The 27,715-nt window shown below is 35.3% G+C and overlaps 2 protein-coding genes across 3 annotated transcripts; one reads left to right on the forward strand and one right to left on the reverse strand.

The window, feature by feature from the left end:
* The first annotated feature begins 664 nt into the window (after positions 1-664).
* Positions 665-6,131, forward strand: LOC117904523 (mediator of RNA polymerase II transcription subunit 25-like). The gene is made up of 8 exons (XM_034817162.1): positions 665-849; positions 2,981-3,011; positions 3,336-3,399; positions 3,543-3,673; positions 4,446-4,655; positions 4,828-4,893; positions 4,991-5,203; positions 5,386-6,131. The coding sequence occupies exons 1-7, from the start codon at positions 752-754 to the stop codon at positions 5,138-5,140; spliced, it is 750 nt and encodes a 249-aa protein (XP_034673053.1). The 5' UTR covers positions 665-751; the 3' UTR covers positions 5,141-5,203; positions 5,386-6,131.
* LOC117904522 lies at positions 5,797-27,083 on the reverse strand. 2 transcript variants are annotated; one of them, XM_034817160.1, is made up of 9 exons: positions 26,845-27,083; positions 22,573-22,746; positions 20,714-21,113; positions 20,299-20,579; positions 20,154-20,222; positions 19,972-20,028; positions 9,042-9,094; positions 8,866-8,941; positions 5,797-7,104 (listed from the first exon to the last, which is right to left on the reverse strand). In XM_034817160.1, exons 1-9 carry the CDS (start codon positions 26,883-26,885, stop codon positions 6,174-6,176), a joined length of 2,082 nt encoding a protein of 693 aa, XP_034673051.1. In that variant the 5' UTR covers positions 26,886-27,083; the 3' UTR covers positions 5,797-6,173. The 2 variants fall into 2 exon arrangements, with proteins under 2 accessions (XP_034673051.1, XP_034673052.1); XM_034817161.1 differs by having other exon boundaries at positions 26,807-27,005.
* Between the last annotated feature and the right edge of the window lie 632 nt (positions 27,084-27,715).

Below are 27,715 nucleotides of genomic sequence, written 5' to 3' on the forward strand. Positions count from 1 at the left end.
TTTTCTAATTAGTAAATTCAAGTATCAACTCAAATATATAATAATTGATTAAAAATATTAAAATTATTTTTTATCTTTGGAAAATAGATAATTAATCATTTAAAAATATTGAAATTATCCCTACCTCCAATAAAATATTTTCAAATGTAAATATTAAATTTATAATCCAATTATGTAAATCATAAATATAAACTCCAATTATATATAATTGGTAAATATTACGGAACTTTGATATATTCCAAATTAAAATTAAATTAGGGCAAAATATTTTTTAATTTTTGTATGATTTTTTTTTAAAGGGTTGCCCTTTTGTTTTGCTTTCTAAAAATACTTTTCTATTCTAAAAAAGGAAAATAATTTTAAAAACAATTTGTTTGCTTTGTACTTGCAAAAAAAAGTAAAATAATAGGTTACTTTTTGTATAATAAAAGATTAATTATTTTGCTATTTTTAAAACCTTTTGTAATAACATAAACAATTTTCATTAATTATAACCCAAGAATAAAAGGAATGGTCCAAACAGGGTCTTAGAAAAGGAAAAAAATGCAATTATTTGAGGAAATTTTTGAGATGGGACCCATAAAAGTGAGTTGTAAATGAACACCTGTAAGAAATTAAAACATCAAGAAGAAGAAGAAGAAGAAGAAGAAGAAGAAGTAATACATGTCTGGAGCTGCCATTTCCACAGAACAAAAACCACAACTCCCATTTTTTCCTCTTTGAAACCATTTCTAGGAAGGGAAAAGAAGCCATGTCAGTTAAGCAGCTGGTCATCGCCGTCGACGGCACGGCCGAGATGGGTTTCTACTGGGCCCCTATTCTCTCTGACTACCTCGTGAAAATCATCAGGTACATCTATTTTTACTTCTTAATGCTGCCTTCTTTTTTCCTCTATTATTATTATTTTTTTTTGTTTAAAAAAAAAATTCTAGAATGTCCCCTGAAACTTATGTCTTGAAAAGGAACCACTCACAAGCTTCGCCTTCACACTCCAGTCAACCCTTTGGATTCTAGAAGAGTATTAAAACAAAAAAAAAAAAAAAATTACATTATTTAATCTATATATATATATTGAAGAATTGAATTAAGTGAAATAAATTTGAATAAAATATAAAAATAATTTATTGAATCTATTTTTCATTTTTTTTATTTAATTTTCTTTCCTTTATATTTTCTCTCAACCCAAAATGTAACTCTCATGGTGATGGATTAGCATTTTTTAAAGCCAACAAATTTCTTCTCCTGTCAAGATCACAAAAAGTATTAGAAAAGAAGAAAGAATCTAAGACCTTCTATAGGAATATTTTTTAAAATAATTATTAGAAAAATTGTTTATAAGAATCCGTCTTAACAACATTTTTAATTGTTTTTAGAAACTAATTTTATTGAGAAATTTAAATATAAAAAAATAGTTTTTTTGATTGATTTTTCGTAAAAGTATTTTACACTTTTACATAATCTAAAATTTTAAAATATTATCCGTAGATTCAATTATTGTCAAAATATTTTTAAAATAAGTATTAGGTAGAACACCTTATAAAAAACAATTGAAAACACTTAATAGGTGTTTGGTAAACCAATTTAAAAACTTAAAGTGAATTAATAACTTTATTTAAATTATTGAGTAAATTAAGTATATTTAGTAAAATAATTTAATAATAAAAATAATTAACTTATTATTAAGTCTACATCTTCATTTTACTTTTGCACCATAATTTACCCTAATACCCTTCATGATCTCTTTCACTATTCCACGACCTCTATTACCACTAAAACTTCTTTGTTGTATTTATAATTTATAAAGATAAATATGTCAATTTGATGATTTAAAATACATTTTATTAAATAACCTTAATACTTAAAGTAAATATTAAGTAATAAATTTTAAGTTAACAACTTGAATAATTTAACTCAAAACAACTTAAATTATTAAGTAATGAGTATGAAGTTCTATCCAACAACTCATTAGCATAAATGTAATATATTTTGAGAATTAAAAATCAAAAAACTATTTTCTTTTAAAAGTTTGTCAAATATGTTTCAAAAACAATTTCTGAATATAGCCTAGATTTTTTTTATTTAATTTACTCTAAAAAAAAAAAAAAAAAAAACTCAATTATAGAAAATTATTTTAAAATTTACGCATGTTCAAATTCAATATTCTTTAGTCAAATAAAAAGGAAGAAAAATAACCAAGAAAAAGCATGTAAGTCCAATTATTGCATTTAAACCTATTTTGTATTTTCCTACATTTTTTTTTATTCTATTCCATTTTTCTCAATTATTTTTCTTTTTCTTCCTTTTTTCCTTTTGGTATAAACTTCTCAAGTCCAAAACCAGCCTAAGTAAATAATGCAAAGAAATCCAACTAAACAATTTCAACTCACCATTCTTCGTTGGTGTGTCATAGAATAGTGTTTTTCATGTGACAAATATGAATGGTTCTAATCCAAAGGGCATATTTGGTTCCTGAAAAATACTAAAAAAAAATGTATTAAAAAAAAAAAGTATTTTCTCTTATTTGATTATACATGGAAAATATTAAAGAAAATCAAATATAATTAAAATTTATATATTTTGAAATTATTTAATCTATATGTGAGAAATAAAATAAGGTAAATGAGTTTAATATAGTATATAAAAGTAATTTGCGGATTTTAAATCTTTTTTTTTCATTTTTTTTCTTTACTTTTCCTTTTTCTCAAATTTTCTGGAACCAAACATAGCCTAAATATTTTTTCCAAACTTCACATCCATTTTTTTATAATTTATTTTCATGGCATTAAAATATAGATATCATTTCTACTTTGTTGCTACATAGGAGTAGATAGTTTACCCTTTAACATGCACTAACTAATTTGTTAAATCTACCTTATAGTGTTGATTAACTTGTCTTGATTTCCTTGCCATTGCAGCACTAATTATAATTAATTACTCCATTTTACTCATTTTTTGTATTGTCTAATATATTTAATTGCAGGTATCTTTGTGGTCATAATTTGACGGGACAGGTATATACAATTTAGTTTACATACAAAGAGAAAAAATAGAATGAAAGAAAAGAAAAAATTTCAAGTCAATAAATTATTTTTATTTATTATTTCAAACTTATTTAACTTATTTTAACTAATCAAAGATTAAATAATTTGAAATGCATAAGTTTCTAACTAATTTTAATTATATTTAATTTTTTATTTTTTTGTATTTTGCATAGGATAATCAAACATAAGAAAATCATTTTTCTTTCCCGATACCTACCATAACCAAATATAGCCCCTATGTCCTCTTGTCCTCCTCTTATTATTCTTCTTATTTTATTTATTTGTTGTCAACAGGAGGCCTCTGGGGGAAGAGTTGAGCTCAGCCTAGTTATGTATAACTCTCATGGACCTTATAGTGGTATGCAGTTGGCTCCTTCCTCTGGCTTCCACATCTGGGCCATCTAGCATACACCCTTTCTTTTCTTTCTTTCTTTCTTTCTTTCTTTCTTTCTTTTTCTTTCCAGTATTGAACAAAATCCCCCCTCTATTATCTTTATGCAGGTTTCTTAACACAGGATAGTAGGACAACAAGGAGTATGGGTACATTCTTACAGTGGCTGTCTGCTATATCCTTCAGTGGGGATGGTTATGATGGCCTCGCAATTGCAGAAGGTCTAGCTGATGCCTTGTTGGTATGCACTACCACTATTCATTTTACATTGTTGCCTTTTGTGTGTGTTATACCTCTTATCATTGTTTTTCATGTTACCATTCACACACTCATGCTCTATCTCTTGAACTTCAATGGCCATTGGCTGCACTTCTAAGTTCTAACAGTTTCAAGCTTGTAGAATCCAAATGAATGATCACAGGAGAGCCAGTTACTAGAATATAATGCTCTGTTTTACTTTACATCACAAGGAGTTCTCTTATTGAAGATTATGATCTCTCACATACCCAAACATAGACTGTAGTACGTTCACAGTCATTGTCTGATTTTACATTTTGGGATGTAGAAGGAATTCTTCTTCATGTAGAAGTGAGAGTTCATGTCTTTCTGGGTTTGGGTTTGCTAAATTAGAAGAAAAATTATTAGGAATATCTCCATATGCATTCTAGGTCATAAGGGGAAAAGTCATGCGATGGAGATGGACTTGTAAAACTATGCCAAGTGCATAAAAAAGTGAGAAAGAACGAGAGATACCAGTGGAGTGAAGGGACTCGTGGTTTCTCTCTCAGCCATGGATGTAGGCATAGTTAGTCAAACCACGTTAAAATCCCATGTACTTTTGTGTGCTTCCGTTGACACAACAATGTTTATTAGTTATAACAATATTCTATACCATAAGCTTTTCAAAACTAAACTAAATCAATACTCCACCATTTAGAAATGATCACATTATGTTTATGGGAAGGCTTTTGCATCCACATTGAGTTAGTTATGTATATGATGCATTTGTATAGATGTTTCCAAGGCATCCACATGGAACCCAAACTCAACAACGTTTACTTGGACGGAGGCATTGCATTCTTGTCGCTGCTAGTAACCCCTTCCCTTTCCCCATTCCTGTCCACCTCCCCAAAATTCAAAATTTGCAAGGCGCTCAAATTTCTGGTGCAACCACTGAATTTTCTCTCGCTGATCCCAACATGGTTGCTAAGTTATTCACTCAGGTACCCTACCTACCTACTAACCATTCTAAATTTTTAGCCTTGTTAATCACCTTTTAAATTTTATTTATTTTTTTTTTTTGAAAGTTTCATTTTCCATTTTTGCTTGAATATTCATTCTAATCAAGTTGTTCAGTGTTCCTACCTCATATGAATGCTTTCTTTTTGCTTGCAGTGTTGTGTTTCTCTATCAGTAATTTCTCCAAAACAGCTTCCAAAACTTAGAGAGATATATAATTCGGTACCATTACATTTACTCTTGCTCCTAAATTATTATTTTCAAATTCTATATTGAATGGTACATGTTATGAGCATAGCATCATACTCTGTCAATGCAGGGAAATTCTAATCTCCAAGGAGAAGATTCTCTTGTTAATGGTATGAATCCTCAGTTTCTTATTCTAATCTCCAAGAATTTCCCAGAGGCTCATGCTGCTCTAAATGAGTACAATGTAACAAGCACACCGTTGATTCAAAACCCGGTCTAGATGGAAAAAGAATATCAATTAGCATCTGCAGATTTTGATGACACAATAGAACAGTACTAACAGGTTTAATTATTTCCCCTATCTATATATCTGTTCTCTCATCCTATTAATTTTCCTTCATAAATATTTGATATCAAGGGGGACTCAATTCTTACAATCCTTACTACTACCATTAATAGCTTAAGGTATCATCAATTTGCCTATTGTGTGAACTCTGAATATTATACATACTGTAATATTTTCAGGCATACAGCATAGCTGGATCGGATGGTTAGAGGTCGACATTCATCCTGATTCTCGACCTATATGTTTTGCAGGGTGATTTTGATATGTTCATGAAAGAACAGTGATTAATTTCTTTGAAGGGGAACATTATTTCTACATTTAAACTTCTGAACAACAAGGTCCTGGGGAAAAATTTTGAAACTTGACATTTTCACTTTGAAATGCAGGTGGGGGAGGAATGTCATGTAATTTTGTAAAAGTAAAACTCTTATTTATATAGCATTGTTCTTCATGGAAACCATTTGTATACTTCTGAGTGTAAGAAAATTGAACTGTATGAACCTCAACTTTATTTGATATACTCAACAACTTTTTACCCTCCAGTGAGATGCTCCTCACTATAAGTATCATCTAGTTATGGAAGATTAGGGTTTAAGAAACAATAATCATCATCCATACCCTGGCCAATATGTTTGAAAATGAACTATTACATGCAGTATGATGTTACAGACAACAATTTTCAGAGCCCAGCAACTCAACTACAATAATATAAACCCAAACTGGGTACACCCTTCCACCCATTTTACTTCCCTTCAAGAGAAAAAATATATCAAGGGAAAGGTGACTGAAGGACATATAGTACAGCTCCATAAGTAATTACAGTGAGGTGAAGGACACAGCAACCTAGTCGATGATCAAAATACAACAGCAATTTGTACCAAAGAATACAATATAAGCATGCCCAATCCCAACAGAGGAAAAAAAACCAGGAGGGAGTTTGGTTTTGCATTCTGGATCCACTAGCAGCTCACCGCTCAGCTTCTTTCTTTGAGATAGCAGCCTTCTGACCAGATTGATGCTTTGGGGAGGGCCTCGCCAGCAGTAAGCGTGACATGATGAAGGCCAAGAGTTCTTCATGGTGTGAGAATGTGAAATCCAAGTGAGCATACTCAAACTCATTGTATGATACATCTACACCAGACTTATACATCAACGAATAGTGCTTTTTCACCATTGATGGCCGGATCACGTTGTCCTTCCGTCCAGCAAGAAGATCAACAGGAATATCAATGAGCCCATAGTATTCACCCAAGTCAAATGGCTGAGGTGATCCATACATTTTCATGTTGGCAGATGAACTGCCATAATCATACATAATAAATTTTCTGGCATGCTTCATCTGTGCGAGGTGGAGAGCCACGTGGAATGAAACTCCTGGCATGTCATTCATGTTGTAATGTGGTATACCTAACACTCCTACCCAGTTTGAGCTGTCTCCACCAACGCCATAACTCATCAGGGTTTGAACCAGTCCTCCAACTGCAGGGTAGTAATGGAAGTCTCGAGCCAATTTGTTCAACAGCATACGAAAGAATCTTGTAGGTATATAGAAGCCAGGCACAAGGGGTGCCAGGATAGGGGCAAATAAAAGGAAAATGTACTCTGCCACTGTAAACACTAGGTTGGAATCTTCATGGAAGCCAGCAGGTGATAACAAGATCAATCTTGAAAGTCTGTGGGGCTTCTCCTCAATCCGACGTGTTATGACATACATTAAAATAGCCGCTCCTCCCAAGCTGTGGCACACTGCACAAAGTTTGTAAGGCTGATCATCATCAGTTTCTTCCTTAAGATCAGGTTTGCTACCCTTCAACTCTGAAGTCTTTATTTGATGAATCATCTCTATCATTGCAGGTATGTCCTCAGTCCCATGTTCATTGATGGAGTATCGCCAGTACCTGCATCACATTCATCATTCAGTTGATTTATTGATGTTATCATACTTTTATATGGTTACTACAATTTCCTAGTAAATATAGGAGGGGGAAATAGTAATGAAATTTCGTACTGCCATGAAAGAAGGCTAGAGTTTCCATCAAAACTGATGGGTAGGATTGAATTTAGGAGGTCAAGAGGGTTAAGAATATTGGTTGTTATTTGGGTCATTGGGGTTCCATCATTTTTAAGTTCAGTAAATATGATAATGAGAATAAAATATGCAAGAGCCAGCTTTTAGTTTGTGGCTCCCCATTTTTCTTCTATGATAATCCTCCAACATGGAAGAGAAAATATGATCCATCTTTCTTCCTTCCTTCCTTCCTTCCTTCCTTTATTTCTTTTTTCCATCTTTCTTAAACTTAGCAATTTAATCTTAGAAGCTGAGACCGGCTTATAGAAGGAGCCTGTGTTAGGAATCAAAACCCGCACATGAAGGGTGGAAAATAACTTATCAAGGACAAACAAATGAGGGAAAAAACAGACAGAAAGACTCCAATTCCGGACCTTTAGCAACCAGTGCTTGGGTACCATGTTAAGCTATTAATTAATTAATCCAAGGGCTTACAAGGAATTCAGAGAACCTTTGGGACATGATTCATTTCCTTGCTTCTCTTTGGGCTTTTTGTTCTAAGGTTTTTAAGGGGATTCCCCTTAATGTGATACTCCTTGATTGGTTAGCGGCGTGCAACTCCATTGGGGTGGCCTAACTCATAGCAGTTGCTTGTATCTACTTTGTATTTTCTCGCATTTGTTTCATTGTAGTTTTGTTTTTCTTTGGTGGGAGGATTCCTCATCCTTCTCTTGTACTTTCCTTTTTATCAATATATGCCTTTGTCGTTTCCAATAAAAAAAAAAAAAAAAAAACAAAGTAAGGTAATAAGCCAATAATATCTATCATGTAAACAATTATTATCTAGATAAAAGATTTGCTTCTGGTTATAGTACCTCTATGGGATGTAGTATAGCAATATGAAGAGTAAGAGACAGAGTGAGAAAGTTAGATCTAGCACAAAGACAGACGTGCAGGGCCCAGCCCATATGATATGTGAGATGCAAATGGAGATCCTTCTTACATGAGATGAGAATTTTTTCACTGGTAAGTCCATGACAATGTTTTGTGATAAATGGGCAGCAACGATGATTGCCAGCAATGTTTCATATTACAAAGCACATATTGAAGTTGATTGTTACTTAATGAAGGATATGATAATAAAGAAAAATATGACATCTTATTTTAATCTAAAAATCCATGTTACAAGTCGATGTTCTCACCTAAGCTCTGGGGTGACATACATATATTATCTAGCTTGAGGGGGAGTATGTGAACCATCCAGGTGTTCTTCTAACTGCTATAATTATTTGGGTCAAGGTGAGGTTCAATAAAAATATGATCCAATCCAATTTAAATATATAGGAGCCAGCCCTGGGGTGCTGCTCACTGTTTTTCTTCACATTCTACGATGATACTAAGATGATAAATGGCTACCATTTTAAAATTTTCAATATCATTTGGTAAGAGGGTTGCTATTTTATTTATGAAGGCGCCCATTTATGATTGTGGATTTATATATGACATTTTTTCCAAAGTCCAATGGGGCTGTTCAATTTCCACAATTGTATGCCTCATTCTCTTCCTATTGGAAATTTCAATATTCAAGATGCAAAGATAAAGGTGTAATTAAATCCTGAAAGTAACTAGGATAGTTCATGTGAGAACTTACTCTCTTGAAGAAATTTTCTTGTCGACATGTTCCCTAGAAACCAAGCCACGGAAGTTCCCAAGGAAAACATCATACCCTGCAAAAACAAAAAAAAAAAAATTAGCATGTCTATAGTTTATTCTTAAATGTAATGTAACACAAGAATTGCAAATACTCTCAAGGGAAACATTACGAACCTTGATCAAAGGCTGCAAAAGCTGGAGAACCAACAACTCCATTAGACACCCACCTGGATGGTGAAATTAATTTAGAAACTGAGAAATTGATGTAAGATGTAACACACAGAAAACTGGGAGGTGGTGAGAGGGAAGAAAAAGTAATCAGTATACATGGACACGGAACTGTCATTAATTAAAAGGAAAAAGGCAACTTTATGAAAGAAAAAGGAATTAAGGGTCATCATAATGCGGGGTACACATGCTCAAACTATTTGGATACAATGTGTTCATTGCTTTGAACAAACTAGAAGCAGTTGGAGCAATAAACCCAGAAAAAATAACAGAAGAATTATTAGCTTTGAAAGCTGCAAAAGGGCAGAGCAAAATCCAAGTGGCCAACCCTAATAGATTGGGAGTAGGGCATTATGAATATAATTCTATACTAAGATTGACTAAAACTAGTCAGGAATTCAGTCATGAAGCTTTAATCAGAGATTCAGATTTATCAGATTTAACTTCAACTTGAAAACCTAGATCAAATAAATGTTAGCAGCTAGCAAATGTCTGTATCCATCAGAAGCATGAATTCCATCATCAGCCATGCCACCATGGAAAAGAAACTTAGAAAATATCAAATAAAATCCCAAAAAGAAACTTTATTAAAAAACTTGTCACTAAGTTATGCATCACCAATGCATAAATAATGAGAGTTAATTCAAAAGCCAAACAAGTACACTTTTATCAACTTCCACCCTACATTTGTAACTTTTCGGCCAAAAGGCATGTGCTATAGTTTGATTCAAAAGACTAAGAAATTGTGACATTAAATGAGATTTTAAGAAATGAAATAGTAGTATATATAAAGAAAGTGTATGTTCAAGGAAGGATGAAGGCCCTTCCACCAGATACAACAGCAGAAAGTGAGGGATAGAAAAAAGCAACGAAGAACCAAAAAATGAACCCTCCTATATGGCCACAAAACCCAGTAGTTCCAAAGGAGAAGATGATCCCTGACAAAACATAAGAGGGATAAAGCCTCCCTCTTGGGTAGTTTATCACTTTCTTGGTTTGCAGTTCTAGATCTCCATGAGAAAAACACCATTCCTTAGGGAGCAGCAGCGGAGCCAGGACTTTAGTTCGGGGGCAACTTTTAAGACATATATAAATTTTGTCAATTATAAAGAATGTGGGCCTTAGCCCAATGGCCTGGCCTTGCATTCTTCAGGGGGGGAAGAAGTTGGGTCCTGGGTTCAATTTCCTTTGTAAGAAGTGGAGGTTTATTTTTTTAACATCTTCACGGGGGGCACCTGCCCCCCCGGGCCCTAGCTGGCTCTGCCCCTGCTAAGGAGGTCCCCTGTACTCCAAAGCCAGTGATCATAGCTCCATGGCCCTCATCCATGAGATGACCACATCAAATAGATTTTCACCATTATGAAAGAGAAACATGCTCTATATTTATGGGACTTTGAAAGGAACTGGAGTCTTTCATGTTGGGAATTTTGTTTTCTTAATGACACCATAATACCAATGAAAAGTTTGTCCAAAAGTTTCTAATTTTGGTTCACAGTTGATTTTTCCCATTATTTTCAGACATGATTTTGTCATTGTTGACCAACGCATAATTAATAAAAAGGTCTTTAGATACACAAACATGTTGGATATTCCCAAACAAAACTATCTATTTGTCCTAATGCACAATGTCCATGCTATTCTTTAAAATTTTGGAGAATCACTATGAATTATGAGGCAGACAGGGCTAAAATTTCCACCAATGGAACCAAATTTAAGGAAAGTGTTATCAAAACTCTTAGCCCAGAATGGTGTGTTTTGTGTAGGGGGAGCGAGGAGTGTATAATTGCCCCACATGCCAATGCTGTGAATTGTTTTGACACATAGGATCCATTAGATTCCACCTGAAAGGGTAGATGATATGTTGATTATATCCTTTACAAGTTTTGGGTTCCTCAAGGTAGGGCTCTCTGACACATTGCTACTAGCCTCACTTTGAAAGCCTTTGAGGATGAGGGTTTTTATATGAAACTAGAGAAAATTATATTAATGGAATAAAGAGGAGAAAGAGTACGAAGGACGAACCATCCTCCAAGCAAAATAGAGAAAATAAAATCAGGGTATAAGTACAAATGACTGATCAGCAGAAAACTCCAAAAACCCAGCACATATCCCCAATCCTACAATGCTTACTAAAGACATCCCCGTGAGATGTTTCCAAAAAAGGTTCCTTGCTCAGCTACCTTGTCTGGGAACTCAATTTCCAAGGTCCCTTGGGTTCTCTGAGTAATTGGTGAGATAACCACACCTCAGCCCCCTGCCACCAAAAAGTTTCCCAGTGAAGGTGCCTCCATCAAACCTTCCAACATAGGATGGGTCTCTGCCTCAATGGCCAAATCACCAGCAGCTTTAGGAAAGGCTCTAACCACCCTGCCTCCTGGATCTCTGATCCATCACCAAACCCCATTTCTGTAGTTTCCTAATGAAGAACCATCTAAAGGAAAGAACCACTCTTTGGTTATGGCACCTTTGAACATTAGTCCAAAGGTCCATTAATTATTTTTTTTGATAGCAAAGGTCCATAATTATTTCCGTTTTAGACATATTCATTTATCGAATGGTAAGCACAAAGAAGAACAAGCAATCATTCCAAGATGTATAATTGCTGATCAGAACATACTCCACACAAAAACTAGAATCATCTACTCAAACAAAAGGTGGAAAATGTACTATATACCAGTAGATACATCAAACAAAGGCAAGTGTAATTTTTTGTATTAGGAACAACCATATTCATTTATTGAATGGTAAACACAAAGAAGAATAACCAATCATTCCAAGATGTATAATTGCTGATCAGAGCGTGCTCCACAAAAAAGCTAGAATCATCTACACAAACAAAAGATAGAAAAAAGCAATATATGCCCACTAAAGGAACTTTATGCACTCAAGGGGGAAGAAGAAAGTCTCCAACAAAAAAGACCAAGTGCTTTGCTCCTTGCTTAACCAATCAGTTTACAGCTTGATTTGTTGGACAATGAACCCAAGAGAAGGAGCATCCCACCTCACTAGCAGCATCTATAATTTTATGGACCTAGTTATTGAAATTTCATGAGCCTCTCTCCCTATTGGGCACCCACCCAAGACACAACAATAGCACAATCTCCCTCTATGATTAAATTGGATAGTCACAAAGCTTTAGCTTGCAACAAGCCCTCCAATAATGTTAATATCACTGCTCAACAGCTAACCCACTCCTGCAAGTTTAGAATAAGTTTCAATAATATGCTTGAATGATCATCAGACCTTTAATACCTAATTGTCTAGGATTATCCAAGGAACACCCATCAAAGTTTGACTTTACCAAATCTACTAGAGGAGTTAACCAATTGAGCATATCCATCCTATATGATCTCTTTGAGTGGCAGATATTCTTCCAATATAGCAATAGAAGATACAAAAGAATATCGACAAAAGGTCTGGTCATTAAATCTCAAAGGGAAGAGAAGAAGTAAATCAAATCCCAAATAGCATCCACAAATATTATAGTATTCCTCTCCAACCATAAAAACCATATCAAGGATAAGATAGTGTTGAAATTTGGCATTCAAAGTTAGGGTTTTAATTTAGGAAAGTATTTTAGGAATAAAAAAGGAGAGATCATTTAGGATGATTCAGTTTCCTAATTTTAGGAGAGAATCAAGCTAGATTGATATTTTCTTATTCAGTCATTTGTGTATATATATGTGTATGGTGTGTACCTAAAAATGAATAAAGGAATTTAGAAATTCTTCATGGTATCAGAGCCAGTTTTCTGAAACCCTAATCCCTTCTGGCTACCTCTTATTCAGGCCATCATTCATTCCGGCCAAATCTCTGGCCATCTCTCAATCCGACCATCTCTCTCTGGCCATATTTCATTCCGGTCATCAGTCCCTGTTCTCAAAGCCAAGGGAGAAAACACTTTCCGGTCGGTCGAATCGTCGTCAGAAAACATTCACCGCCGGCGACTTTTCCGGCGAACTTTCCTGGCGACGGTTTTTTTCACACCGCAAGGAGCGCCCGGAGGAGATCTCCAACTTTTCCTAAAGCACCGGAGCCAGAAAACCATCCACGCGCCGCCCATGCGTGTTTTTCCAGTCGACGACTGCATCTCACGTGCCGGCGCGTGAGGGCGCCTGAGCCACTTTCCGGCGACGCGCTTCCAACTCCAGGCTCGCTTGACGCCAACCAGCCACCCTACGTACCTGTTTCTGCCATCCGAGCCCTACACGTGCCTCTTTTGGGGTTCTTTTGCTTCCACGGGCCCTCTGATCAGTTTTTCCGACGTCCTCCGGCTATTTTTCCTCAACTCCAATCCCTGCACGTGCCTTGGAAAGTGTTCTTCTACCTTTCCGGTCCATGACAAAATACGGAATAACATCATCACAAGTATCCAGCGTCACGTCACCAGAATCAGGGGGCAGATCTGAAATTCCAAACCTTGGTGGCAGTGATTCCTCTCCTATTCTCATCACAGGACACAAATTAAATGGCCATAACTATTTACAGTGGTCACAATCTGTGTTGTTGTTCATTTGCGGTAAAGGAAAGGATGAGTACCTCACTGGAGAAGCAGCCATGCCAGAAACTACAGAACCGGGTTTCAGGAAGTGGAAGATTGAAAACAGCATGATCATGTCATGGCTTATCAATTCCATGAACAATGACATAGGTGAAAATTTCTTGCTGTTTGGGACTGCAAAGGACATATGGGATGCAGCCAAAGAAACTTACTCAAGTTCTAAAAATACTTCAGAACTTTTTCAGGTTGAATCAGCCCTACATGACTTCCGCCAAGGAGAGCAGACAGTTACTCAGTATTACAACACACTCACAAGATATTGGCAGCACCTTGACTTATTTGAGACTCACTCATGGAAATGTTCTGATGATGCAGCAACATACAGGAAAATTGTGGAACAAAAGAGACTGTTCAAGTTTTTCCTAGGACTAAACAGGGAATTGGATGATGTTAGAGGCCGAATCATGGGCATTAAACCCCTGCCAAGTCTCAGGGAGGCTTTTTCAGAGGTTAGGCATGAAGAAAGTAGAAAGAAAGTGATAATGGGATCCAAAGAGCAACCTGCCCCAACATTGGATGCCTCTGCCCTTGCTGCTCGGTCATTTAATAGTAGTGGTGGAGATCGTCAGAAACGGGATAGGCCTTGGTGTGATTATTGTAAGAAACCAGGCCATTATAAGGAGACTTGCTGGAAGCTTCATGGCAAACCGGCTGATTGGAAACCAAAGCCACGGTTTGACAGAGATGGCAGAGCACACATGGCTGCCAACTCTGAGAGCACATCTATTCCCGAGCCGAGTCCATTCAACAAAGAACAGATGGAGATGCTACAGAAACTATTAAGTCAAGTTGGCAGTGGCAGTACTACCGGTGTAGCCTTCACTGCTAATCGAGGAGGAATGAAGTCGTGGATAGTGGACACAGGTGCTTCTAATCACATGACAGGAGATGCTGTCATTCTTCAAAATTACAAGCCAAGTAATGGTCATTCATCCGTCCATATTGCTGATGGTTCAAAGTCAAAAATTGCCGGGACATGTTCTATAAAACTTACTAAAGACTTATATCTTGACTCTGTCCTCCATGTTCCAAACTTGGATTGTAATCTTTTGTCCATTAGCAAATTGGCTCGTGATCTCCAATGTGTTACTAAATTTTATCCAAACTCGTGTGTTTTTCAGGACTTGAAATCGGGGAAGATGATTGGCAGTGCTGAATTGTGTTCCGGGCTCTACCTCCTCTCATGTGGCCAATTCTCAAACCAAGTCTCTCAAGCAAATTGCGTACAGTCTCAGAGCATGTTAGAGTCTTTCAATTCTGTGTCAAATTCTAAGGTCAATAAAGATAGTGAGATTATAATGTTACACTATCGCCTTGGTCATCCTAGCTTTGTTTACCTTGCAAAATTGTTTCCCAAATTATTTATCAATAAAAATCCAGCATCTTATCACTGTGAAATTTGTTAGTTTGCAAAGCATACTCGAACAGTATATCCTCAAATCCCATACAAACCTTCGACTATTTTCTCTCTAGTACATAGTGATGTGTGGGGTCCCTCCCGGATAAAAAATATTTCTGGCACTCGATGGTTTGTGACATTCGTTGATGATCATACACGGGTAGCATGGGTTTTCCTTATGAAAGAAAAGTCAGAGGTCGGGCACATTTTTCAAACCTTCAATCTTATGGTTCAAAATCAATTCAATTCCAAAATTCAAGTCCTCAAGTCAGATAATGCAAAGGAATACTTTACTAGTAGTCTCAGTACTTATCTTCAAAATCACGGCATTATCCACATAAGTTCTTGCGTTGACACCCCACAACAAAATAGGGTGGCTGAACGCAAGAATAGACATCTCTTGGAGGTTGCCTGGTGCCTTATGTTTTCCTCTAATGTTCCAAACTATTTCTGGGGGGAAGCTATTCTCACAGCTACTTATTTGATTAACCATATGCCATCCAGAGTGCTTACCTTTCAATCCTCACGTCAACTTTTTTTAAAACAATTTCCTCACCCCTGTGCAGCCTCTTCTGATTTACCACTCAAAGTATTTGGTTGCACGGCATTCGTTCATGTGTATCCTCAAAATCGTAGCAAATTTGCTCCTTGAGCCAATAAGTGCATTTTCCTAAGGTATTCTCCAACCCAAAAAGGGTACAAATGCTATTCTCCAACCAACAAAAGATTTTACACCATCATGGACGTCTCTTTCTTTGAACATGTCTTTTTCTATCCCAAATCTCATGTTCAGGGGGAGAGCATGAATGAACATCAAGTTTGGGAGTCTCTTCTTGAGGATGTACCTTCTTTTCACTCAGAGTCACCAAATCCTTCCCAATTCGCGCCCACTGAGTTGTCCACACCCATGCCGTCATCAGTCCAGCCAGCCCAGCACACAAATGTTCCTTCTCCTGTGACCATCCAGTCTCCCATGCCTATTCAACCTATAGCCCCACAACTTGCTAATGAGAACTTACAAGTTTACATCAGGAGGAGGAAAAGACAGGAATTAGAGCACGGATCACAGTCAACATGTGGCCAATATATTGACTCCAATTCAAGTCTTCCTGAAGAGAACATAGGTGAGGATAGAACTGGAGAGGTGTTAATTCCCAGCATTGATGATTCTACTCTGCCGATTGCATTGAGGAAGGGTGTTAGGAAATGTACAGATCATCCAGTTGGGAATTATGTTACATATGAAGGGCTATCACCATCTTACAGAGCATTTGCTACTTCTCTTGATGATACTCAGGTTCCCAACACAATACAAGAGGCATTAAAAATTTCAGAATGGAAGAAGGCAGTACAAGATGAGATTGATGCACTTGAGAAGAATGGGACATGGACTATCACAGATTTGCCGGTTGGGAAGAGGCCCGTGGGGTGCAAGTGGATTTTCACCATAAAATACAAAGCAGATGGATCAGTCAAGAGATTCAAGGCTCGTTTGGTAGCTAGAGGGTTTACACAATCCTATGGGATAGACTATCAGGAGACTTTTGCTCCTGTTGCAAAACTGAACACTATCAGGATTCTTCTCTCATTGGCTGTCAATCAAGATTGGTGCTTGCAACAACTGGACATAAAAAATGCGTTTCTAAATGGTGACCTAGAAGAGGAAATCTACATGGAAATACCACCTGGTTTCGAAGGAAGTATGGCAAAGAATCAGGTTTGCAAACTCCAAAAATCCTTGTACGGCCTTAAACAATCTCCCCGAGCCTGATTTGATATATTCACAAAAGCGGTCCTGAAGCTGGGCTACAAACAAGGTCAGACTGATCATACTCTATTTGTCAAGAAGTCTCATGCCGGGAAAATGCCCATATTGATAGTCTATGTTGATGATATTATTCTATCTGGGAATGATATGGAGAAATTACAGAATTTGAAGAAGTATTTGTCAGAAGAGTTTGAAGTTAAAGACCTTGGAAATTTGAAATATTTCCTTGGTATGGAAGTGGCTAGATCAAGGAAGGGAATTGTAGTCTCTCAAAGAAAATACATACTCGATCTTCTTAAGGAGACCGGTATGCTTGGATGCAAACCAATTGATACTCCTATGGATAGTCAGAAGAAACTTGGTATCGAGAAAGAAAGTACACCGGTAGATAGGGGGAGATATCAGCGGCTCATCGGGTGCTTGATTTATCTCTCACACACTCGGCCAGATATTGGCTTTGCAATGAGTGCTGTAAGTCAATTCATGCACAGCCCCACTGAGGAACACATGGAAGCAGTCTACAGGATTCTTAGATATTTAAAAATGACACCAGGGAAAGGTCTATTCTTCAGAAAGACAGAGAACCGTGACATTGAAGTATACTCAGATGCGGATTGGGCAGGAAACATCATTGACAGGCGGTCCACTTCTGGATATTGTTCTTTTGTCTGGGGAAATCTTGTTACCTGGAGGAGTAAGAAGCAATCAGTTGTAGCCAGAAGTAGTGCAGAAGCTGAATACAGACGATAAAAAGGGTTCTTAGTGAACTGGGACAAACGAGTTCATCTCCAATTCTGATGATGTGTGATAATCAGGCAGCTATAAGCATAGCAAAGAACCCCGTGCATCATAATAGGACCAAGCACGTTGAGATTGACAGACACTTCATCACAGAGAAGGTGACTAGTGAGACGGTTAAATTGAACTATGTTCCTACCAAGCACCAAACCGCAGACATCCTCACCAAAGCTTTACCTAGGCCTAACTTCGAAGACTTAACTTGCAAGCTGGGATTATATGATATATATTCTCCAACTTGAGGGGGAGTGTTGAAATTTGGCATTCAAAGTTAGGGTTTTAATTTAGGAAAGTATTTTAGGAATAAAAAAGGAGAGATCATTTAGGATGATTCAGTTTCCTAATTTTAGGAGAGAATCAAGCTAGATTGATATTTTCTTATTCAGTCATTTGTGTATATATATGTGTATGGTGTGTACCTAAAAATGAATAAAGGAATTAAGAAATTCTTCAGATAGCTACTTGCCAAAGAACTTTCTCTCATCTCCATTGTACCTCTAGGAGGCACCCACTCAATCATGGCAACACAGAACAATCTATGTCAAAGTTCTAGTGCCATTGGGCAATGAAGAAAAAGAAGATATTCACTACTCTTCAAACACATAATACATAAGTCGGAGCTGAGAGCATTGTTGGGCCTCCTCAATTTAAGCAAGTCATTGGTATTAATAGAACAAACCTAGGGTAGTTGTCTACAATCAAATAGATGGCTTAGGATTTTTATCTTTCAATGTTCAAGGAGAGGAACAAGGGATAAAGTTTATGGTAGTGAGATAAAATCAAATAAAAATATAGTGGAAGAAAATAAAGAAAAGAAAGGATAGAAATCTTAAAGTCACACTAAGACTTTCTAGGAGTCTCACTTAAAAGAAGATCATGGAGTCTCACCGTTAAAAATTGCTAAGCATGCAAGAAAACATAATATTATTAATTATCAATTAAGACTAGGATCTAATTGTCCTATAACCTAATTTTGATTCTAATAATTGGCTACTTGTAATTTAACTCTAACAAATATTAATCCTAATTTAATTTCAAGTAATACTAATCATAATTTAATTGCAACTAATACTAATTTTCTTTCTTGATACATATCTTGGAAATTCATCCTCATCATTCTTATTAGCCACAAGTCGTGCAAAAGCCTAAACATAAACAGGTGCAAACGCACCCAAAAAAAATGGAAAAAAAGGAAACCACCTTCATAATAAAAACCAGGGCTTATTTGACTCCCCATTTGTAACATCAGCAGCTTAAATTCAAGAAATTACGTTTGCATGTAAAAAGGGTAATAAGGGATTTAACTACAGTTTATGCCTTAAACTACAAGAAGTTTGGAACTCAGATTTTTACAGCCAATAAGGTAAAAAAAAAAAATGGAATACGTTAATTTTAACTGAAATAGGAAAATCGAGGAGCTTCATCTTCCCTCAATTATTTTTTCCCAACCTTTTACACGAGTTTCCTGAATATTCTTTTCACTTCACTTTTTCTGGTTTCTTTCACACATCTTACTTGTAGTAAAATAACACTCCTTATAATACACCACCATTTATTTTAGGGTTGATTTCACTCACATCCCCTCATGTTTTGGGTAAATACACCCAGCCCCCGTTGGTTTGAAATTTCATCAAATACCTCCTTTATTTTGAGTAGGGGAGGCACTTGATAAAATTTCAAATCAATGGGGACCAAGTGTATTTAGCCAAAACCTCAAGAAAGGTGAATAAAATTAACCCTTTGTTTTATAGTAAAGAAATAAAATAATATTTCCACCGAGAATCATTCACATTTGAGTATGATTAAACCTGAGTAAAAATACCTTAATTAACAAAACCTGAATAAGTCAAATTCAAAATTAGCTCCAACCTTCCATAAAAATCCATAGACTCCAATAGTTCCCATCCAACAACTGAATTCTAACCCATAGCAAAAGTTAAAATGGTTGTTGTTACTTATTTTACATACCCTCATTCAAATCATGTCTTATATGCTGTGAAATAAAGGCTAATTGGTACTTTCTAGTGCCTTGTTCAAGATGGTCAACTTGGAAATAATTTGACTACATCTATAATCATTTTAGTTGCTGGAATGTATCCACAACAAATTATAGCCAAACAGCAGTCATATCCAAACATAGAACCTAAACACCAAAGGTGATTAAAATAAAAAAGGAAATTCAGTTAGCTCTTTATTGGTTGGCACAATCTGCCAGCCTTTCTTCATATAAGTTTATAAGTATCTCCTTAGCTAATCAATTTCTTCCTTCCCATCAACCTGTCCCCATTTTCTTTTTTAATTTTTACTAGAATCATAAATGATAAAGAAAAGATAAAAACAGGAAACTCACCCCATAGAGGAATCCAATATTCCATGCTGTAGATAAACGGCCTTCCGTGAATCACGTCTTCAATATCACATCATAGGCATCAGAAACAAAGGATTAAACAAAGTCCAATCATGACATCAAATAGGCAAACCATAACGATACTTCAAAAGGAAAACATAAATAAATCAGAGGTTGATTTATACCTGGGAATTCTTTCCAAAAGAAGCACATAACCATCAGCAGTGACCACACGGATAGCTTCGTAAGGGTACCTAAGATAGGTGGATAAGTAAGAAAATTGCTAAATATATGCAGAATGCCAAAAGTAAAACTCAACCAAGGCCTTACCCAAACTCTGTTATGACATCCTGACATGTCCGGGCATCTGTATTTAGAGTGTTATTAAAAGTAGTTTTCCTTTCTCTAACAGTTGGATCATCCTCTCCAAGTGTAGCCGTAGGGACAGAGGCATCCAAACCACCAGCAGAAATATCAGTATTACTACTGTGGGAAGAAACCCATCTAAACATTATTCTGAAAGCTTCAGATGGTGAAAGAACACAATGTGCTGCCTTGTGAACAACATCAAATATCGCCTCTATGAATATCTCAATTGCTAGATGAAGATCCTGGTTAACATAATATCATTATAAGTAATGAAATACGACATGTATATAAAAATTTTTACAAGACACAAGATAAATTAGCAGGAAACATAAAAGCAAGGATTCTTAGGGCATTATAGAGTGTTTCTTGCAGCAACCTCAATTACTCCACGTCTCCTGTCAGTGGTGAGATGAAAAGGATGATCCTTGAGGGTGTATACTCTCTTAAGAGGACGTGCAGGTGAAGGCTGGTGGCTTCCTGAGGTGGATGGGGATTTTGACCCCCTAGAAAAAGACAAATGATAAAGACAAAATGGTATCCCCAGCAGAAACTTTACAGGAAACAGAATCCACGAAAATATCCATATAATCCAGCATGTCCAAATCTTATCATCCTTTGTATAACTGCTTGCCCTGGAGAGGCGAGAACTTTGAGATAAAGGTGATGGAGGATATGCGCCATCATTATCTTCTTCTCCAGATGAGTGATCATCACTTGATGAAGTATCAGAATCCACAGAAAGTTCATGGATAAACTGGTTGAAAGAGGAGACGCCACTAGCATCATCATGAAAAAGTGGAGATATTAAAAATGGGAATATGTGATAAAAAGCAAGGCATAACAGCAGTAAACTTTTACATGGGAAATATTATCATCCAACAAGGAGGTGGGGCAGACAACACAGAACTGAAAAAAGTACTATAATGGAAATAAGACAATTCAAAATCCTTCTCATTATAAAGATGCTACATAAGAATTGTAAAGACTATGCTTGGGTGGAAAATTCTACTCGCTTGTGAATATTCTTCATACACAGAAGTAGTACTAAAGGTGTTTAAAGGAGAAGAGGAAAACCCAGAAGAATATGCATTCAGGCAGTGGCAAAAGACAAGGTGTCTTGTGATGCATAGGAGGAGATGAAACTTGAACCTGGATAGAGCTGAATGCCAAAGAGAAAAGGAGAAAAAATGTAGCTGACTGATGTAGGGTTTTAAGGCTTTGGTAAATGGAGTTAATTTGATTTGTCTATCCATGCAAATAAATTAAGCAATTAGCCACCAATTCTCCCATCATATAAGGAACGATCCACCCAGTTTTGCATTTTGATCTTTCTCCACCTTCTATGGATTGTTAATGGAAAATCAAAATGCAATTCATAGAACTTATTTGGCAAAAAATAGGTCTTAAAATAACAAGTCAGACACTAGTAGTTCTAAGAATCTCCCCAATAGCTAAGTTTCCCTATTTTATTTTATTTTTGCTTTATGTGCTTTCCCCTTATAAGTTCTCTTTGTCCTAGGGGCGGTTCCAACATGATGCCTTTCATTTTAATAAGATTCTGAGAAAAAAATTTAAGACAATATTACATCAATAAACTTTGATTAGTTTAAAATTCTAAATTTTTATGTTGATTTTGTAATAAAAATTTTCTAATAGACTACATATTGATAAAATATAATTCATATTTAATTTCTTATCATGAGAGAATTCAAAAAAAAAAAAAATTATATTAATTATTATAATTTACCTTTAGATTTGTTAAGATGTTAATTTTGAACTATTAATTATTATATTTATCTTTTAATTTTATATGATATCAATTTTAAAAAAATTAAGTGACATCAAAGTAAAATAATACTTAACATCTTATTAAAAGAGAAAAGATAGTAAACATATTCTCCAATTATGATTAACCATGTAGTATTATAAATGACTTATATGTATCTTACTATGCTTATATATAGTGTTAGTTTATTTTTTATTAACGTCATATCCAAGCATCCACACTCATAGTTGAAATCCTTTTCAGCCGAGTCCCCATGTTTTAAGATTTTAAGATGCAAAGGATCCAACATCTAGACACATACCTGCACCCACCAAGCAACACTTGTATCTAAACCCATGTAACATAACTCTCTTCTAATAAAATTAAGCTTCTTAAAGGAAAATAAGAACAAGCATAAAAACAAGCAGGTGATAACAAGCAACAGTTTGATAAGAATGTTTGAATCTTACTTCCCCATCCAGCGTGGAAGACGAGGTCCACGGAAAGTTGGCCTGAGCTCCCAGCCATGAATACCTTCAAGAATATTGGCCTTCCCAGGCAGAATGGCCAATAGAAGTGCTGACATTCCATTTATCAGCCTTGCAATATTGTTCAAAGACTCATAAGTGATAGTCTTCACGGACCTGTATCAAGAGTAGAGAACTCATACATACGTTCAAAGCTCAATTGGTAAGACAACATATAAATCAACTAATCAAGAAGCTGAGGAAAAAGAACTCCTCATAAGTGACCACCTAAAAGGAAACTAAAAACAATACAAAATTTAAGAAAAAATAAGTGACATAGGAGATTTTCCATTCCATCACAGGTAAATCTGGAAAATCACCTAAAAGAATTTTATTAGTATATATGAATGGAATCAAAGACTTAATGTAATCCAGGGGGGGGGGGGAAAAGCTTTTGCAGATTGCCAAGGAATCAATCAATGGTATCTGAAACTAATCAGAATAGAGGGCATTTTATTCATAATACTCAGTTGCAGCAAAAGTACCAAGGACCATCTTAGATAGGGATGATAAAATGGATAACAGACATTCTTTCACTGGTGATTCTTTAGTAAGTGTATTGATAAAAAAGGGAAATGATAAATTGGCTTTTCACTTTCACAGACAGGTGTCTCTACAAGCATATACACGATTACTGCCAACATTTATCCACTGCATAAGGGAGCCTGACAAGATACCATCTCTCCTGAAGCTGCATTCACAAATAAACTCTTGATTGGTTAACCTAGAGACAATTGATAATGAATGTAGCTCCATCTTCTCCACCAGTTACACTATTTTGATTCATGATGAAGCTAAGGTTGGTCTATCGCATCAAGTAGTACTCTCCTTTTTTTCATTTCACATTGATAGCAAATGTAATGAGTACAATTCTTGAATTCTGTTCAAAGTGCAAATGACAGCAGTGATTGGAATTATCTTACTAAACAGGAATAGCATTAGCACCTCTGAGTTGCAATTTGCTTATGAGACAATTCTTTTCTGAACCTCTGATTCCAAAAAGATTCCTAAGCTCATCCTCCCTTGGTTTGAAAGAACTTTGGATTTGGAAGAAAACCTCCAAAAATATTCAAAAAGAGCAGCACTGAAAACAGGCAAGTGCTTGCCTACCAGCAGAATCCTAGCAAGTTGAGTGGCCTCCTAAATGGTTTGTCCTGTCTTTTAATGGAAATCACAGGGCATCTGAGTATTTTACATCATTAAAAAAGATGATGCCAAAAACCTAGTTTCTTGAAACAAATTTAGGTGGCTAATGGAATTGAGAAGCTTAAGAATGATTCCAGTAAATAGGGCTGTGTGAGAAGAAGGCTTATTTGGCTGATAGTGATACAAGAGTTCCCTTTTATCCATCTCATAGACCCCTTTATCAGCTAATAAGCAAAGATGCTTTCATAAAAAAGGACCCCATAAAAATATCCTGATTTAAGAGGTTCAGATTATGCAACTTTTGGACCCCTAGGGCAGCTGATAACATAAATCCTTGCACAAGAAAGGTCAAACATCTCTTTAATAAGCTATGTTTAGTTGCTTGTATATAGTATGAGATAGAATAATAGGTGGAATAATATATTATATCCTATGTTTGGTTGGTGATGAGATATAATAAGTTATACAATCACTTATCATATCTTATCATTAACCAAATATCCAACAGGATAAGTGGTGATATATTATCCAACCTCTTTTTTACATTCCCTCTACATGGGATGCGATAATCCTAAATTGAGATATGAAATATACATATCTCATGGATCATAAATTTACTCCTCATAATTTTTTTCAATTTTATCACTTATTTTTCAAAAAAAAACATTATAAAAAAGAAAGAAATAATTCTATATGTATATATAATAAATATAATGTAACATAATACAAATATATATATTATTTAATATATATATATATATATATATATATATATTTATCAACATACTATAACATTTTTTATTTATAAATTTTAAATATTTTAATCATGAATATCACTCACCAAAATTACTTATTAAATTATAAATAGTAGAACAATTTCCAAATCATACTAAATATAAGAGAGATTTAATACTATTTTTAGTAGCAAATATATATTTTTTTTTTATCAGAAACGAAGAAAATTATATTAAAAGAAGAAGAGATACAAGAGAAAGAGAAGAAAACAAGAGAAGGATGAAAGGTCCTTTCCACAAAAACAAAAACTGAATAAAAGAGAAAACACCCAACTTTAGAAAACTAAAAACAAAGAAAAACCCCAAACAATAGTAGCAAATATTGGGATGCAATATGATTTTTATTAAACAAATATCAAACATTGAAATGCAATATGTTTTCCATTTCTTTTTTTATTCCTTCTACAAATCAAACATGAGGATGATCCAACATATTTCATGGATAAAATATGTCAGGATATCCTTTCCATCAGATGAAATATCCTAGAATATCATATCTCATTGAAAATGATATCCTAAGATATGCATATCTTATCTTATCATATCCTATTCTACCTAACCAACCAAACATAGCCTTAAGGATTTTGTTGAGGATTTCACATGATCTTAGCTCAGTTGTGAGCCTGTGAGGGTTTTGTCCTGTTTGCAAGCATGAGGTTTTTTGCAATTTTATTTTTCCACTTATTTTCTTTCTATCAAATATCGCCATATTTTCTTTCTATGAGGATATCATCATATTTTTCTTCTATTCTTTTTCAAGGACCAGTTCTCTTCATCTTCATGTATGCGCCGAAAAGGGGGTGCAGCCCAGGTACAGAGTGTATGCATCTAATGATTATTCCAAGCAAAAAAAAGAAAATATTTTACACCTAAATTCACTTCTCTCCATAATAAATACTTTGTTCTTCAAAGAAATCATAATTAAAGAAAAAGCCTTCCCAATATAATGGCTAGTGCTTGTCTTGTTATCATCCCTAATCACCATTTAGAAAAAAGAAAAAAAAAGGAAAATATAATCTGCACTTTTTAAAATGTTGACCTCATCAATTAGATCTTTTGGCATATTAAAGTATAGTACCAAATATTACAAGACAAATGTTGTAGGTTTTTAGAACAATAGAAGAAAAGGTACATCCTGCTTCTAAAGGGTAGGCTTGCAGGCTAAGCCTCCAGGTAAACAAAACAAAATCAGAATTTTTAGCCAGAAAATCAGTAAAGCCTAAAATATAGCAATAGAGAAGAGAAAGAACATTGAATGGAGAACATCTTCAATATAGGACACCAAGTTGGTTGATGCATAACCCACTAGTTCACAAATTCGATCAAACATCCATCTTCTCAATACATTCTCTTGCAACAAGAGCTAACTTCACCTTGCTAGCAATCCATTGCCTAAAATCAACCAATTTTACACAATCCTCTAAATAATTCTCATTTCTCAAAACTGCCTTCATCAAAATCAATATGACTCCAAAGCTAAAAAAAATTATGATCTCCATATCACAAAACTCCAAATGCACACCTCCAGCAATCAAAATGATTCACAACCAAAAATAACAAACAAGAAACAACATTACCAATAGCCAAAGAAATATAGGACACCAAGTTAGTAGATGCATAACCCACTAGCTCACAGATTCTTCACAAATTTAAGGACCCCCATCCAAAGTACACAGGATGTCGATCAAATATCCATCTTCTCAATACATTCTCTAGTAACAAGAGCCGACTTCCCTTTGCTAATGATCCAACACCTAAAATCAACCAATTTTACACAATCCTCCAAACAATTCCCTTTTCTCAACACTGCCTTCATTAAATTCTATATGAGTCCAAGGAGGAGGGGGAAAAAGAGACCAATCTCCATATCACAAAATTCCTAATGACACACCTCCAGCTATCAAAATGATTCACGCCTAAAACAACAAACAAAAAACATTAATACCAATCGCCGACGAAATATTGCCACCAACCCATCAACCACGCATCAATTCTCTATTTATTTCAACGATCAACCCATTAAAACACACCAATGAGCCAACCCCTCCAACCCTGCTGCTGCACTTACAAATCCTAACAAACCAAAATGATCCACACACAACAGCAAAATCACGTTTTCGACAATACCCATTCCATATGAAATTTTGACAGATGCCCATTTCCCATAATCTCCCAAAAATCAAAATCAAAATCAAAATCAAAACCAAAACCATTAAGATGCATATAAATCTACATACGGAGGGAGAGAGAAGAAAAAGGAGGAAAGGGCACTGACTCCTTGACGACTGCGAGGGACGAGTCGACGAATCGCTGCATCGTTTTGCTTAAAACCGAAAACTGGATTCCGGAATCCGGATAACGGAAAATCGGAGGAGCCCGATATATCTGGAGGAGAGAAGGCAGCGCTGATTCTTTCCCTGCCTTTAATTTTGTTTATTTTTTATGTTCTATGTCGGCACATCCACGCGGAGAATATTCATTGGTCAGGTGGCTATGTGTCTTCTCCCAGCCTCTCCTCTTCTTCTTCTATGGATGCATGGTGCCAACGTGGAACACACGTGTCATTCTGTTTCCTCTCTGCTTTCGGTGGTTTGCCCTGCACTCTACACCACGAATTATGTGTGAAGTCAGTTTCCTTAGATTAATGATCTTTCTTATGTGTTACGTTACCCTTGATTTTTCTTATATTTTAATAATATATTTGAAATTCTCTATCATACAAAGAAATTAAAATATAGTCAATATCATATATGCTATTGAATTATTATATGTATTATCATCATGTACATTGAATAAATATAAGACAAGAAGAAGAAGAGGAGAAGATGTAAAGAACAATTGATTCTCCTTGTGTTAAATGAAGGACTAGTGGGATGGGGATGCATGGACAGATGTTGCAGTGTGAAGGGGATGTGTGGACAGGTGTTCCTACCTTTTGTAATTTAGCTTATGTCGGTATTTGTTTCCATTTAAAAAAAATTATTATCATCCAAAATATTTTTAATCTATTTTTTATATTTTAAATTATATTTTATGTAGATGATAGGAGTCGAAAAAAGATGGATACTTAAATCTTATAATGTGTTCACGACATTTGAATATAAAAGGAACTCTACACACCTAAATTTATATATGTCAATATTTTA

Source organism: Vitis riparia, chromosome 17 (genome assembly GCF_004353265.1).
Source record: "Vitis riparia cultivar Riparia Gloire de Montpellier isolate 1030 chromosome 17, EGFV_Vit.rip_1.0, whole genome shotgun sequence".
Classification (NCBI taxonomy): domain Eukaryota; kingdom Viridiplantae; phylum Streptophyta; class Magnoliopsida; order Vitales; family Vitaceae; genus Vitis; species Vitis riparia.

Coding starts and splice junctions, on each gene's coding strand:
- LOC117904523 (XM_034817162.1), top strand. CDS start 752: ATGTCAGTTAAGCAGCTGGTCATCGCCGTCGACGGCACGGCCGAGATG. Junction 3,400..3,542: donor CTCTCATGGACCTTATAGTG/GTATGCAGTTGG, acceptor ATCTTTATGCAG/GTTTCTTAACACAGGATAGT. Junction 4,656..4,827: donor TTGCTAAGTTATTCACTCAG/GTACCCTACCTA, acceptor TTTTGCTTGCAG/TGTTGTGTTTCTCTATCAGT.
- LOC117904522 (XM_034817160.1), bottom strand. CDS start 26,885: ATGCAGCGATTCGTCGACTCGTCCCTCGCAGTCGTCAAGGA. Junction 20,580..20,713: donor GGAGACGTGGAGTAATTGAG/GTTGCTGCAAGA, acceptor TATGTTAACCAG/GATCTTCATCTAGCAATTGA. Junction 7,105..8,865: donor AAGAAAATTTCTTCAAGAGA/GTAAGTTCTCAC, acceptor AATGTGATGCAG/GTACTGGCGATACTCCATCA.